Source organism: Parus major, chromosome 3 (assembly GCF_001522545.3).
Source record: "Parus major isolate Abel chromosome 3, Parus_major1.1, whole genome shotgun sequence".
Taxonomy (NCBI): Eukaryota; Metazoa; Chordata; class Aves; order Passeriformes; family Paridae; genus Parus; species Parus major.
Genome location: NC_031770.1, coordinates 98,822,776 through 98,835,211, shown reverse-complemented (window position 1 = coordinate 98,835,211; position 12,436 = coordinate 98,822,776). Strand labels below are relative to the sequence as shown.

The 12,436-nt window shown below is 43.9% G+C and overlaps 1 protein-coding gene across 1 annotated transcript in view; it reads left to right on the top strand.

The window, feature by feature from the left end:
* The first annotated feature begins 1,045 nt into the window (after positions 1-1,045).
* The window catches only part of PDIA6 (protein disulfide isomerase family A member 6), a 15,364-nt gene continuing 3,973 nt past the window's right edge, over positions 1,046-12,436 (top strand). The window contains exons 1-11 of the mRNA XM_015621121.1: positions 1,046-1,121; positions 4,035-4,176; positions 5,011-5,068; positions 5,705-5,831; positions 6,322-6,428; positions 7,780-7,913; positions 8,328-8,442; positions 9,331-9,471; positions 10,622-10,706; positions 10,802-10,874; positions 11,877-12,035. Of these exons, the coding sequence (XP_015476607.1) occupies positions 1,088-1,121; positions 4,035-4,176; positions 5,011-5,068; positions 5,705-5,831; positions 6,322-6,428; positions 7,780-7,913; positions 8,328-8,442; positions 9,331-9,471; positions 10,622-10,706; positions 10,802-10,874; positions 11,877-12,035 (1,175 nt within the window). The 5' untranslated portion in view covers positions 1,046-1,087. The remainder of the gene's footprint in view (positions 1,122-4,034; positions 4,177-5,010; positions 5,069-5,704; positions 5,832-6,321; positions 6,429-7,779; positions 7,914-8,327; positions 8,443-9,330; positions 9,472-10,621; positions 10,707-10,801; positions 10,875-11,876; positions 12,036-12,436) is intronic.

The window sequence follows — 12,436 nt, the reverse complement described above, 5'->3', positions numbered from 1 at the left end:
AAATTTAGACAACTTCAGATCCAGCTGCTGAAAAAATCTATTCTAATGGTACGTTAAATTCAGCCACCATTACTACACTATAAAACTCACTTAATCGTGTAATCCTAGCTCTTCAAAAGCCTTTGTCTGGATCTGTGCCCAATATATAGCCCCAAGCCCTAGGGCCCACCTGCAGTGTGCAGTCTTTGGGGGGGGGGGTGTGGAAGGAGGGGAGTGGAATACCAGCTTTTCGAATCAGTCGTTTCTCGTGTTTTTTAACTGGGATGCTGACTTTTCATACTAAAAAGCCACCTACATGTTGTGCTGCTGGACACAATTTTCCAAGCGTCTGTCAGATGCAAGCAGGTTACCCGGGGTTTAATTGTCCTTTCATCAGCATGCACCAGTCCCCTCCGGCTGCTTGTATTCCCCCAGACTGCAGCACACGCAGCCGGCTAATTTCTAACTTCAACAGGCGAGCTTGATACTTGAATTTATTTTTATTTTTTCTTTTATTTTTTTTTTTTTTCCAGATCTAGATCCCTGCTTTGGCTTTCACGGAGACTGTAGGAAAGCAACTCGGCCACCTAACAGGATAGATCCCTGGCATGCCTTCCTTCTCCCTGAAGGCCTGCGCGGTTCTGGCCCAGACCCGGGCACCCGCCAGCGCTGAGGCAGGAGCGGCTGAGGCGGGAGCGGCTGAGGGCGCCTTGGACAGGGCAAGATCCCAAAAAATTGCTGGAAGCAAACTGAGAGAGCTTTCCCGGGAGCACCAGAGCTGACCAGAGCCACCTACAGGACAGTCGTGCCCCCGGCAGCTCCGAGACTCTAACCCCACCCCTGCTGTGCCCTGCCTTGCCTTACCCTGCCTAGTCTAGCCACCGCCCTCCGCCTCCTCCTCTTCCTCCTCCGCCCCTCAGCGCCTCCCCAGCCCCCCGCGCGCCGCAGCAGCAGCTGGCGCGGCCGCTCCCCATTGGCTGCGGCGCTGCCCGGGCCCCGACGCGGCCAATGCGCGGCGGCCACGGCGGGGCGCGTGGCGCAGGCGGGGCGGGCCGGGGCGGGGCGCGCAGGCCGTGGCGGCGGCGGCAGCCGAGGGAGCGGGGCAGCCATGGGGGTGCGCGGCGCGGGCCGGCTGTGGTGGGGTAGGAGCCGTGGGGGCCCGGGGGGCGGCCTGAGGGGGTAGCGGGACACGGCGGGACGTGACTTCCCTTTCCCCGGCTTTGCGGGCCCCGTCGCGGCGGGAGGGAGCGGGGCCTGGGGCCGTGCGGCCGCTCTACAGGCCGGCGGGAGGAGCGGAGAGCCTCCTGAAAGGAGGTTGTAGCCAGGTGGGGATCAGCCTCTTCTCCCAGGCACTAGGACTAGAGGATATAGTCTTAAGCTGCGCCACGGGAGGTTTAGATTGGACATTAGAACTAATTTCCTCACACATAGGGTGATTAGCTGTTAGACCGGGCTGTCTGGGGTGGTGGTGCAGTCACCGTCCCTGAAAGTGTTTAAGGAAAGACTGGACGTGTCACTCAGTGCCATGGTCTGTTTGACAGAGGGGTGGTGATCAGGTGGCTGGACTTCATCTCAGAGGGCTTTCCCAACCCCACTGATTCTGTGGGGGCAGCGCTCGCAGTCGCGGTCCGGCTGTGGCCGGTCTGTGGCGCGGGGGCGGGGGTTGCTCGGTGGGTTAAGAAAAAAAAATAGTTATCTCTCACCCTAATCAAAGACTTTCTTTGGTTCGAGTGATTTGAGGATTTGAGTAAGCGGCGGTGTTGTGGGTGCCTGGCTGCCCTGCCTTGCGATCTGGTGCTTTGAGGGCAGCAAGAGAGCAGTGACCGAGATCAAACGGAGGGTTCCGAGCGGGGCTGGTGTTCCCCTGCCCCTGCTGCTGCCTCTTGTGTGCCGGAGGAATCAGTAGACGATTCCCACTCGGGCCCTTCGATGGACACGCCGATGGTGCCGGGAGCTCTGCCCCAGGCTGTGGCTCGCCGAGCGCACGTGTGCAGGCATGTGTGGGCCTCGGCACACCGAGCACTGCTGCAGGAGGGGGTAACTGTAGGAGGAAATCCACAGAATCGTCATCATCCCGTGACAAAAGCTTTTTTTTTTTCAATGGATCTCCCGACTTGCAACTCTGCGGTTCAGTTAGCACTAGTAATACCAATATGGAGCTGCCTTAGATGGTTTATTGATGCTTCTGTGTGATTTGCTTACATTCGAAAACAGATTTTGAAATCGGGTTATCTATTTCTTTTTTTCCTTAATAACAAGGGCAGATTTGCATTTATCTGACTTGATGCTTGTAGGAAAATGATCCTTTTCTTTGCTGAAGTTGAATTAAACCTTGACTGTTTTACTATAGAAAGGAAAGTTATACCATCAATTCATGACTCATAGTTTTAAAAAAATGCAGTGATGGGGGACTAGGTGAATTTCACCATGTACTTTCTTTTGTGAGTTCTCTTTAGCAGATGTATTTACATAAGCTAGAACTTCTGTCTTTCAAAGACAGAAATGGCTGAGTGAACTCTGTCTTCTGAATGTATTCTGCCAGAGATCACCTAAAAGGTGAAGCAAGAATATACTGATTTCAATTTAATGGTCTCATTCTCTCTAAAGGTTTTTTTCTCTTGAGCATGACTGTAATATTCAAGGAGGTTTTACATTCTTATTTTCTTACTCTACCCCAGCAGCATCTGCTACTGCTAGGGCACTGTAACATGCTGTGACAGCCTCAGGTCGCCTTGGAAGTCAGTTGATCAATGCTGACAAAGTGCTGCTTGTGTATGGGTGTAATGAAGAGACAAAGCCAGTCTAACACATACAGCTGGTGGTGGAAACCGATTTTGGTCACCCCAGAAGAAAAGGGTTGGGTCCCTTTGCTAGAAGAAACCATTAGGATTGGGTAGTGGTGCAGCAGAGAGGGGCACTGGTTTATAGTGTGCCAACTTAGTCCTGATCTCTGCTTGAGTAACCTGGAAGAGGTTGCTTCTGTCAGCCTCACTCTCCTGCAAAATAGGGGTAATGAAACTGGCTTTTACTGTGTGGAACTGATAAAGTGTAGGTGATGCTGTATAGTCTGTATAGTATGTGCTGTAGAGTTTCTGCATCATTGACCTGTTTTTCTCTCATGTTGAGTCTTGAGAGAGAATGTGCAGCTTCCTGTTCAAATTATTATCCACTTGCAGCAAAGCTTTTTTATGTCTGGTTCTAACTTGGGTGTCTGAGCTTACTCCCTCCAGTCTTTAGTGGATTAAGAAAAGTCTTTTGCAGGGTAGATTTTGTTACAGAAATGCTTGTCATCTCTCAATCTCCCTGACTAGGTAGAAGGAAGGATGATGAGGTTTTATGTACAAAGTCTCAAGAAATAATAAGTTCCAGAAATTATCAGAAGTACAAAGCCATAAGAGAAAACAATTTCCTTCTGTCTTTTAATGTTATTTTTTTAGCATTCTCAGGGTGCTTGAATTGTTAATCAGAGAGATTTAGCTGTTGTTCTCCAGTCTGTTCCTAAAGGCATAAGTCAATGGTAGACTAAGATCCTCATGAGCAAGAATGATGCACTACTACGGCATCAAGCGCTGGTCCTAAAGTCAGTGTAACTGTGCCAAGCCTAGTTGGGATAGTCCTGTGTGATGTGGTCCTATAGAAGGTGTGTTTGAGTGCCTGCTGTGCAAGAGGTTTGAACAACTGGCTTAGGAGTTTCTAAGAACTGAAAGAAAACATATCTGATATTGGGGATCCCTGCAGAAGTTCTGGTGGTGTAGTTAACCAGCAGGAGTTAGGGTAGGGGCTTTGACACAAGTCTCTCTGGAGAGCCATAGCAGGAGTGGCGTAACTCCAGATAGCTTTAGGCACAAACCCTATTTTACATGATCCTATGAAATCATATTTTAAGCGAGGAGGGAGAGCATATATCTTGCGTTGATTTCCTTTATGATGTGGTCTAACTGGAATTCCTTCCCACCACTGCTGATTTGCGAAGAGTGGGGAAATGATTTAGCCATGGCAACAGGAGGGACGTAAATGTTCAACAGGACTGCTGATGTCTTTTCTTTTCCTTGTAGGCACAGTGAGCTGCACATTTTTCCTGGCAGTTAACGGTTTATATTCAGCCAGTGATGATGTGATAGAGCTCACACCAACTAACTTCAACAAGGAGGTCATTCAGAGTGAGAACCTGTGGCTCGTGGAGTTCTATGCCCCATGGTAAGAACTGCAGCTGTGTACTTGCTTGATATTAGGACAGAGGAGCAGCACAGATGAGGGCACTGGAATCTGCTGCTGATCAGCTCAAGGTTTCATTCAGTTGTTGGCAGCACAGTTATTGATGGCCTCATGACTAGCAAAATAGCTGTACTTGGGATTCCTGCTTTAAATATTTTCATGAGGAAAAGAGGCAGTACTCGGCATTTCAAATTGCCAAATGGAGCCTGGTAACAAAACCTATGCCATTTTTCTACTTGATTTTTTCTGGTTAAATTAGTGTTAAAAATGGCTGAAGTTCAGTAGGTAAGTGAGAAAGTCCCTCACTTCTGTGTTTCTGAGCCTGATTCTGATGTGAAAGCACAGATCTGAATTCACACTTAAAATTTCCAATTTCCATGTAAAAGTAATGGCTTTGTGCACCTTAATTTAGCATCCTTTGTCTCCTGTTCTGCTCAGGTCCAGAGTGTGGAGTCTATTACATTTAAATTCTGGTGATATGTATATTCTATCTTTGTACAAATCCTCTGTGATATTGCCATCTGAAGCTCCACATTCTGGAAAAAGTGGCCTTTTGTTGCCACAGCTTGAGTCTGTCTGGATTAAGAGGTTGAGGGGGAGCCTTGGTGTGCCTCTTCCAGTGTTGCTGCAGTCTATATAATGTGGAGGTTGTTCTTCAGAAGTCTGAGAGATGGTATGATCTTGTGGCACAGGCTCTCTTCTTCTTAATGAGTAAATCCTCAGTCTCCTACAGTTTGCTGTGACTGTGAAATAGTTGTAAGATCTGAATGACATTTGCCATTTTTTGTTGCTTGTTTTTTCTTTTTTCCCCAAAAGGTGTGGTCATTGTCAAAGGCTAACCCCTGAGTGGAAGAAAGCAGCAACAGCTTTAAAAGTAAGTTTAGCTTTTCAAATGTGCTTGTGGAAGTGGATTAAAGAGAGTTTGGCTTTTTGACATCTGAATGTGGAGGGGTTTGGTCCTTACAACCATTATCACTTTAATCATATTTGTCCAGCCAGAAAAGTGTTATTCAGGTACTTGATAACTCAGTATTTTTGTTTGGTTTGGTTTGTTGTATTATTTTTAAAAGAAGCCATTGAATTGTAGAGGAAGAAAGTCAGTTCTGTCCCTGTGAATTCCCATTACTATTCTCTAGGAATGAAAAGAGCTTTGTAAGCCATTGGTGTTGACTATTTTTTTTTACTTAGAGAAAAATTAGTCATGTTGTGATTAGCTAAACTCTTGCCTATGTAAAATATATATATTCTCCTTCTTAGAAAACCAAACCAAAATACCCAACTAAATAATAGCCCAAAGAATTCAAAATTTATTTTGTCATGCTGAAGAAAGAAGTGGACTTTTATAGTGTTCTGTAGCCTAATGCTTGTGGGGTAAAGCACCTCTGTTCTATTGTAGTCCTAGTAACTTCCCCTCTCTCTTCCCCCTTCCCTTATGCCCCCAGCATAGAGTACAAAAGGTCTTAAATTGCTGTAAAAGTCTTGGATGTAATTTTTTGGGTTTTTTCGGTAGGGTGTAGTGAAAGTGGGTGCAGTGGATGCAGATAAACATCAGTCCTTGGGTGGACAGTATGGAGTCAGAGGATTTCCAACTATCAAGATATTTGGAGCCAACAAAAACAAAGCAGAGGATTATCAGGGTAAATGCAATGAATTTTTAGATGTTGCATGCCTAAAAACTTCCCTGAATGCAATAATCATGGTAGCTGTTAATGCTGTGTTATGTGGTTTTTCCTTCCTGTCTATTGCTTGTAGTAATGGAGAGACAGATGTGTGGGAGTGGTTTGACCAAATTGTGTATGTCTTAGCATTGTCTAGCAGTCCCACCTGCAGGTCATAGTTGTTGGAGCTTGATAGGGAGTTTCAAGGAATTATTCCTTTCTTCCTGTTTATTTAAAGGTTGCTCTAGTCACTCCTCATCAGAAAAGCCAGGTAATGAAAAGGTGTAGTGAAGTCAGTCTTGCTGCTTAAGTCAGATGTCCCACCACTAATACTGTATCACTCATAGCCCGGTCCTGCTTTTCCTGAAAGATCATTAGGGTGAGGGAGGATTAAGTTTGTAATTAAGTTAGGAGCATACCTTAAACTTGGCCTTTTGATGGTTTGATCACTTATTTTGCTGCGCCACAGGTGGAAGGACAAGTGACGCTATTGTTGATGCTGCTCTAAGTGCTCTTCGGTCCCTGGTGAAAGAACGTCTGAGTGGCAGAAGTGGAGGATACAGTTCTGGAAAACAGGTATTTGAGGGAATGTGAGTTTGTTTTTCAGATGGAGACTGCCTTGTATGGGAGATCAAAGCTCCCAACTGTTGGGGGAGACACCAACTCAGTCACAGAATTGGAAGGGGTGTCTGGAGTTTTATCTAGTCCAGGTGCCCTGCCCAGTGCAGGGCCAGCTGGAGCAGATTGCTCAGGGCTGTGTCCCTTAAAGTTGTATATCCAAGAACTGAGACTCCAAATAGACTGCATTCTCCAGGCAACCTGTTCCAGTGTTTGACCATGTTCACAGTAGAAATCTTTCCTCTTATGTTATAGGTTATAGAATAATAGAATGGTATTTCTTGTGTTTCAATTTTGTCCCTTCTTTTTCTTGTTGCAGTGAAGAACTTGACTTTGTTTTCTTTACTCTCCAATAATCTCTCATCACATGTCAGATGCTCAAAGCCCTTAATCAGTACTGACTGTTGGCTGGACTTGCTCCAGTGTGTGCATGCCTATTCTAAGGGGAGCCTAGATCCAGGACTCCACATTGTGCTGAGCAGAAGAAAATACTGCCTCCTTACACACCTTCTGGCAACTCTGCCTAGTACAGCTTAGGAGGCTGATGACTGCCTTGGCCACAGGATTGCAATGCTGGCTCATGCTCAGCTTGTCCACCAGGACACTCATGTTCCTCTTTGAAAAGTTGCTTTCCAGCTAGTCAGTTCTCAGTGTATACTGGTGTATGGGACTGTTACTCTCCAGATGCATCTCCCTTTGAAATTTGGGGTTCTGTTAGCCCCATTCTCCAGGTGGTTCAGGTACCATTTGTCTAATCTAAATTAGACAGATTAAAATTCTTTAACTTGGTAGTGTTTTTCTGAAGTTGGTTTGCCAGATTTCTCCCTGATGGTAGATTGAAAAGCTTCCAACTCCTACTACTGTTTCTGAGTCGTGGTGCAAGTAGTCTGACATCCTCAGGGTGGCCACATAGAAGACCTGGGTGGACTGTACCCTGTTGTGTGTATTGCACACCACATATTTGTTTTACCTTGAAACCAGGACTTGGTTCCAGATGGTGGGGGGGAGCACTTTGTTCAGATTAGTGCATGAGGAACTGAAAAAATGTTTCCACATCTTGCTAGTTAGTTTGTCCCAGTTTCTCTTCTTTCAAGAGAGGGTTCATTTGCTGTGTCTTGAAAATACTGTGGGGAGTAGGCTGTGTGTACTGTCAGATTTAAAAAGGGAAAGTTGTATGACCTAACATTGCCTGTTTTGTATCTTGCTCAAATAAAGATCATTTGGTTCAATGTGACACACACGGGAGTTGGCCTGTGTGGGAGACCAGTTTTGGTTACTTCTTACGTGAGCATCTGTTTGTTTCTTACAGAGCCGGGAGAGTGGAGGTGGAGATAAGAAGGATGTGATTGAGCTGACTGATGACAGCTTTGATAAGAATGTCATAAATAGTGACGATGTGTGGATGGTGGAGTTCTATGCCCCATGGTGTGGGCACTGCAAAAAGTAAATTAGGTTTTACTTTAACAATATATTTCCTGTTATTGCCTGTTTTGTGTAATACCTTTAATCCCCTAAAAGAGATCTTGCATCTCTAGTATACCAGAAGTGAGTTTTTTTGTAAGATGGTCTAACAAAAACTTGTGGGTTTCTGCTGAGGGCTCTTTAGTGCTGCTCTGGCTGCACTCCTCCTTAGCAGTAAAATTCCCAGTTACCAGTAGAAATAAGTTCTGTGAATAATATAAAACTTTTCATTCCTTCAGATGAAGGACATCAGTCTTGTTTGGATAACCCTCTTAGCTGTCAGCATTCTCAGCATGAGACTTTTTCTTGAGTAAAACATGCTACATAATGTTGAAGTGTGGTATACTTCTCTTAGCTCTGAGAGAGCTTAGGGAACTTATACTCTCTGTTTTTCAGCCTGGAGCCAGAGTGGGCAGCTGCTGCCACTGAGGTGAAGGAACAAACAAAAGGAAAAGTAAAGCTGGCTGCAGTAGATGCAACAGTCAATCAGGTGCTGGCAAGCCGATATGGGGTGAGTGTGCTCTGCAGTCGTTAAAATTTCCTTTCCATCTCTTCCAAGTCAGATTTCTCTTCAATCCTTACTGAACTGTTCCTCAGTCTGGTAGCATTTAAATGTTTTGTGCTAAAAAAAAGTGATACATTCATTTATTTACCACAAATAATTAATGAATGTCAGTAACAACATAAATGGAGAAAGAGGAAAAGAATTACTCTGGATGTTGCTGAGAAGGACTATTTATTTCCATAACTTCTTTTATATCTTTATCGTCTGGAGTGAGAGGTCTCTTTCTTGAGACTGTAGGCTAGCTGGGCATCTCTGGAACACTTGGAATGATCCCAGTTATCAGAGATCACTCTGACAATATCAGCTGCCCAGATCAGGTGTGTTGCTCACCAAAAGAGAGTGGATACTCTTGAATTTTTAGGACAGTCCACAGAGCTTACTGTGTGCTGCATAGTTTCCCTCTAAGTGCACATGGCTGACAATGTAGAGGGAACACTGAGCAAGACTTCCAGGAAGTGTAGCCAAAGGAGCTACAGTCCTCTTGCTGCCGTGTCTGGCCAGTGTTTTCCACCCCCAGACAAATCAGGAAATTAATGTTTAATAAATGTCAGAGGTAAAGATAGTCTTCGTAGTGCTTAAACCTGAAGTGTTTGGTGCATCTAAATTGAGATGAAACCAAAGCTGGTTCATCAGGCCAAAAGCCCAAAGCAGCATTTTAGTGTACGTTAACCTTGTTTTGAATTGTTGCAAAGGTAGGAAGCTACAAAATTCAAGTCGAGTCAGAACATGTGAGACACAAAGATGTTGAATTTCCTCCCTTGCTCTTAGGATAGAGGACATCAAATGTTTTCCACCATAAATATTAGGAGCTGATGGTTTAAATTTGTCTTGCAGATTCGTGGATTTCCCACCATTAAAATCTTCCAGAAAGGAGAAGACCCTGTTGATTATGATGGTGGGAGAACTAGATCTGATATCATTGCTCGTGCTCTGGATCTGTTTTCTGATAATGCACCACCACCTGAGCTCCTGGAGGTACCTATGCATCATTTTCTCAAACTGCTTTTGCATCATACTCTTGGCAGCAGTTTTTACAGGTCTATATGAACTGTAAATAAAACTGCCTAAGTGTGGTGCTTCTGCGCTATTTTGTCCCAGAAAGTAAAGGATGACAAGCTTTGAATAGAAAAAAGCTGAATGTTCATTTCTATAATCAATTTGTTGTTTTCTGGAAGATGATCAAATTTGATACAGTGAAGGCATTGACAGGATGGTGCCAGGGTATCTGAATCTGCTCCTGCGGAATGAGTGAAGAAGTTGAGTTCTGTGCCCCATCTCTTTTTTTACAATAAAAGGGCAGGGCCTTGTCATTTGCAAGCTTTCCATTAGGAGATGAGTTTTGCTTGTTGTCCAAAAAACTCTGTCAGGTGACTTCTTTTTTCAGCTTGCTATTGGTAGATTTGAAATGGTGATCACTTGTCTCCAAAGTGAGGTGCATGCAAGACAGTCTATTGGGATGCAGGAAGGAAAAAAAAATTTAAAAAAAAATCTGTACTATTAATAAACATAAAGATATTTTTATATGGTGCTTATTTCATCTTTCTTATCCTTCTATGCTTTCTAATGTTAATACAGCAATATATTTTAAATATAATATTTATAATATAATTGATTATATCAGAGGCTGCATGCTTATAAATTTATTTACTGGTGGGATGCACAATCAAAGGTTGGGGACCACTGATGAATCCATTTTTGAGACAGATCCCACAAAACCAGTGTTGCTGTTACTGTTGCTTGAACATCCTCATCCATAGCAAAGGTTGGCTCTGCTGGCTCTCCTTGTGCTCGCAGGCATTTGCATGGGCCTGGGGCTGCTTTTTCCAGCCTTGAGCAAGAACAGTGATTTCGAGTGAGAGGTGACATCTGACTGTGCCTTCTGTAGGCCTTATTTGCTACTGCATAGTTTCCTGTTGCTGCAAGTCTCAACAGATCATCTTGTGAACTCTAAATTACTCTTGTATTGGGGGACCGGTGAAGTAGAAGAGACTTGTAAGCTTTTGTATCAAGTTGTTTCAATGCTTACTACCTTGCAGGATGGCGTTATTAGGCTGTTGGAGGGAAGTACAGTCACAACTGAAGAACCAGGTCTTATCCTTACTGACTTTCTACTGCTTTCTTCTAGATAATTAGTGAGGATGTTCTGAAGAGTACCTGTGATGCTCATCAGCTCTGCATCATTTCTGTCCTGCCTCATATTCTTGACACAGGTACACACATACAAGCAAGCTGACTTCTGTATGAATTTGTCGCTTAAAGCATGTAGTTGTGTTTTTTAATTTATCCAATTCTGTTTAATGAACAGGAGCTTCAGGGAGAAATTCTTACCTGGATGTCATGTTAAAAATGGCTGAAAAATACAAAAAGAAAATGTGGGGGTAAGTGTTATTGTCCACTGGTAATCTTGCAAAAGATGTGAGCATTTCTGGGGGAAATGGGATAAAATTTGTATGATACCTGTTTAGCAACAGAAAAAGTTGTTCCTTGTTCAGGGTAGCATGTCTTGGTATTCCACTAATTACTAGAGAAGGGAATACTGTGACTTTAAAATGGCCCTTTTTTTGTTTTCATCCACTTCTCAAATTCTGCATTTACAAGTGATACCTAAGCATTAATGAAATTAAGCATCTCTTATTCTTGTCCTGAGCACTGAAGTATTTTAGGGAGGTTTCTTTTACCATCTTTCACGGGTTGGTGAGTCTGCCAGTGTGACTGTTGAATTCGCAAAAAACCCCAAGTAAATTGCAGCTTATTAACACGTTTCATGCTCTAGAAACAGACCAGCAGGCTATGCCTTTACTCCTCCTTCTCTCAGGTGCTGGTTAGGATCTCTGGGACTTCTCAGGAAAGTGAAAGCTGTTCCTGTCACACTGACTGCTGTGAAGAGGAGCAAAATTGCCTGAAAGCCAGGGGGAAAATGCTGAGATTGGCTTATTCCAGAGGTTCCTCAGGGGACTTGCTAAGATGAGAGGAACTGAGTGTCCTTAGCTAGAAATCCTCCATAGTGATATTTGGCCAGGACTTTGTAATCATTAGATCTGTGACTTGAGTACTTTTAAACCTTCTCCTTAATACTGGCTAAGTGTAGCAGTGTGTTCAGGTTGCTAACATAGTTCTTCCCCTGCACTGTGTTTAGTGGCTGTTCTTACCCAGCTTTTGGTGGCTGTGTGGGTGGGACTGGCCTAGAGGTGCTGCTGAGAGGGGGCTTTCTTCTGTTGCAAGGTTCAAGATCAGGACTCTCCTTTTCCCTGCTGATTTTGAAAGTGTCAAGGGCAATACAGAGCCTCACTTGAACTCTGCAAGGTTGCAGGATATGTGATTTGAAAATTATTGTAGTGCCTATCTTCATTATTAATACTCTATTTCATCTTTTCCTCAAGGTGGCTGTGGACAGAAGCAGGTGCTCAGTCAGATCTTGAGAGCTCTCTGGGGATTGGAGGCTTTGGGTATCCAGCAATGGCAGCTGTTAATGCTCGGAAGATGAAATTTGCCCTTCTGAAAGGATCGTTCAGTGAGCAAGGGATTAATGAGTTTCTCAGGTATGAAATCTTTAAGTGACTTAAGTCTTTCTGTATCTGGGGCTATAACTCTTTAGACCACAAGCAGACTCTTCTACATCAGACAAGACTTGCACAGTTAAGAGAATTAAGATAAGAATCCAGTGGAGTAAGGGAATGGTTTCAATGGGGATTACAGTAGAGTAGTCATTACCTTTTTGTGGTGTGCAGAATTAAGTTGGCCATTTAGCTTTAGATAGGTAGTTATAGTACAATATTTGAAAAGAGAAGTGGACTTTGATGTTGAAAAATTCTCTGGTAACTTAAGAAGTAACTCACTAATGAATTCCATTTAATTCAAATGGTGCATTCTGTCTAGTCATTAGTAATTGGAATATCCCCAATTTGGGAATTCTAATGGTTACAGTTGAAGTTCTTCAGGT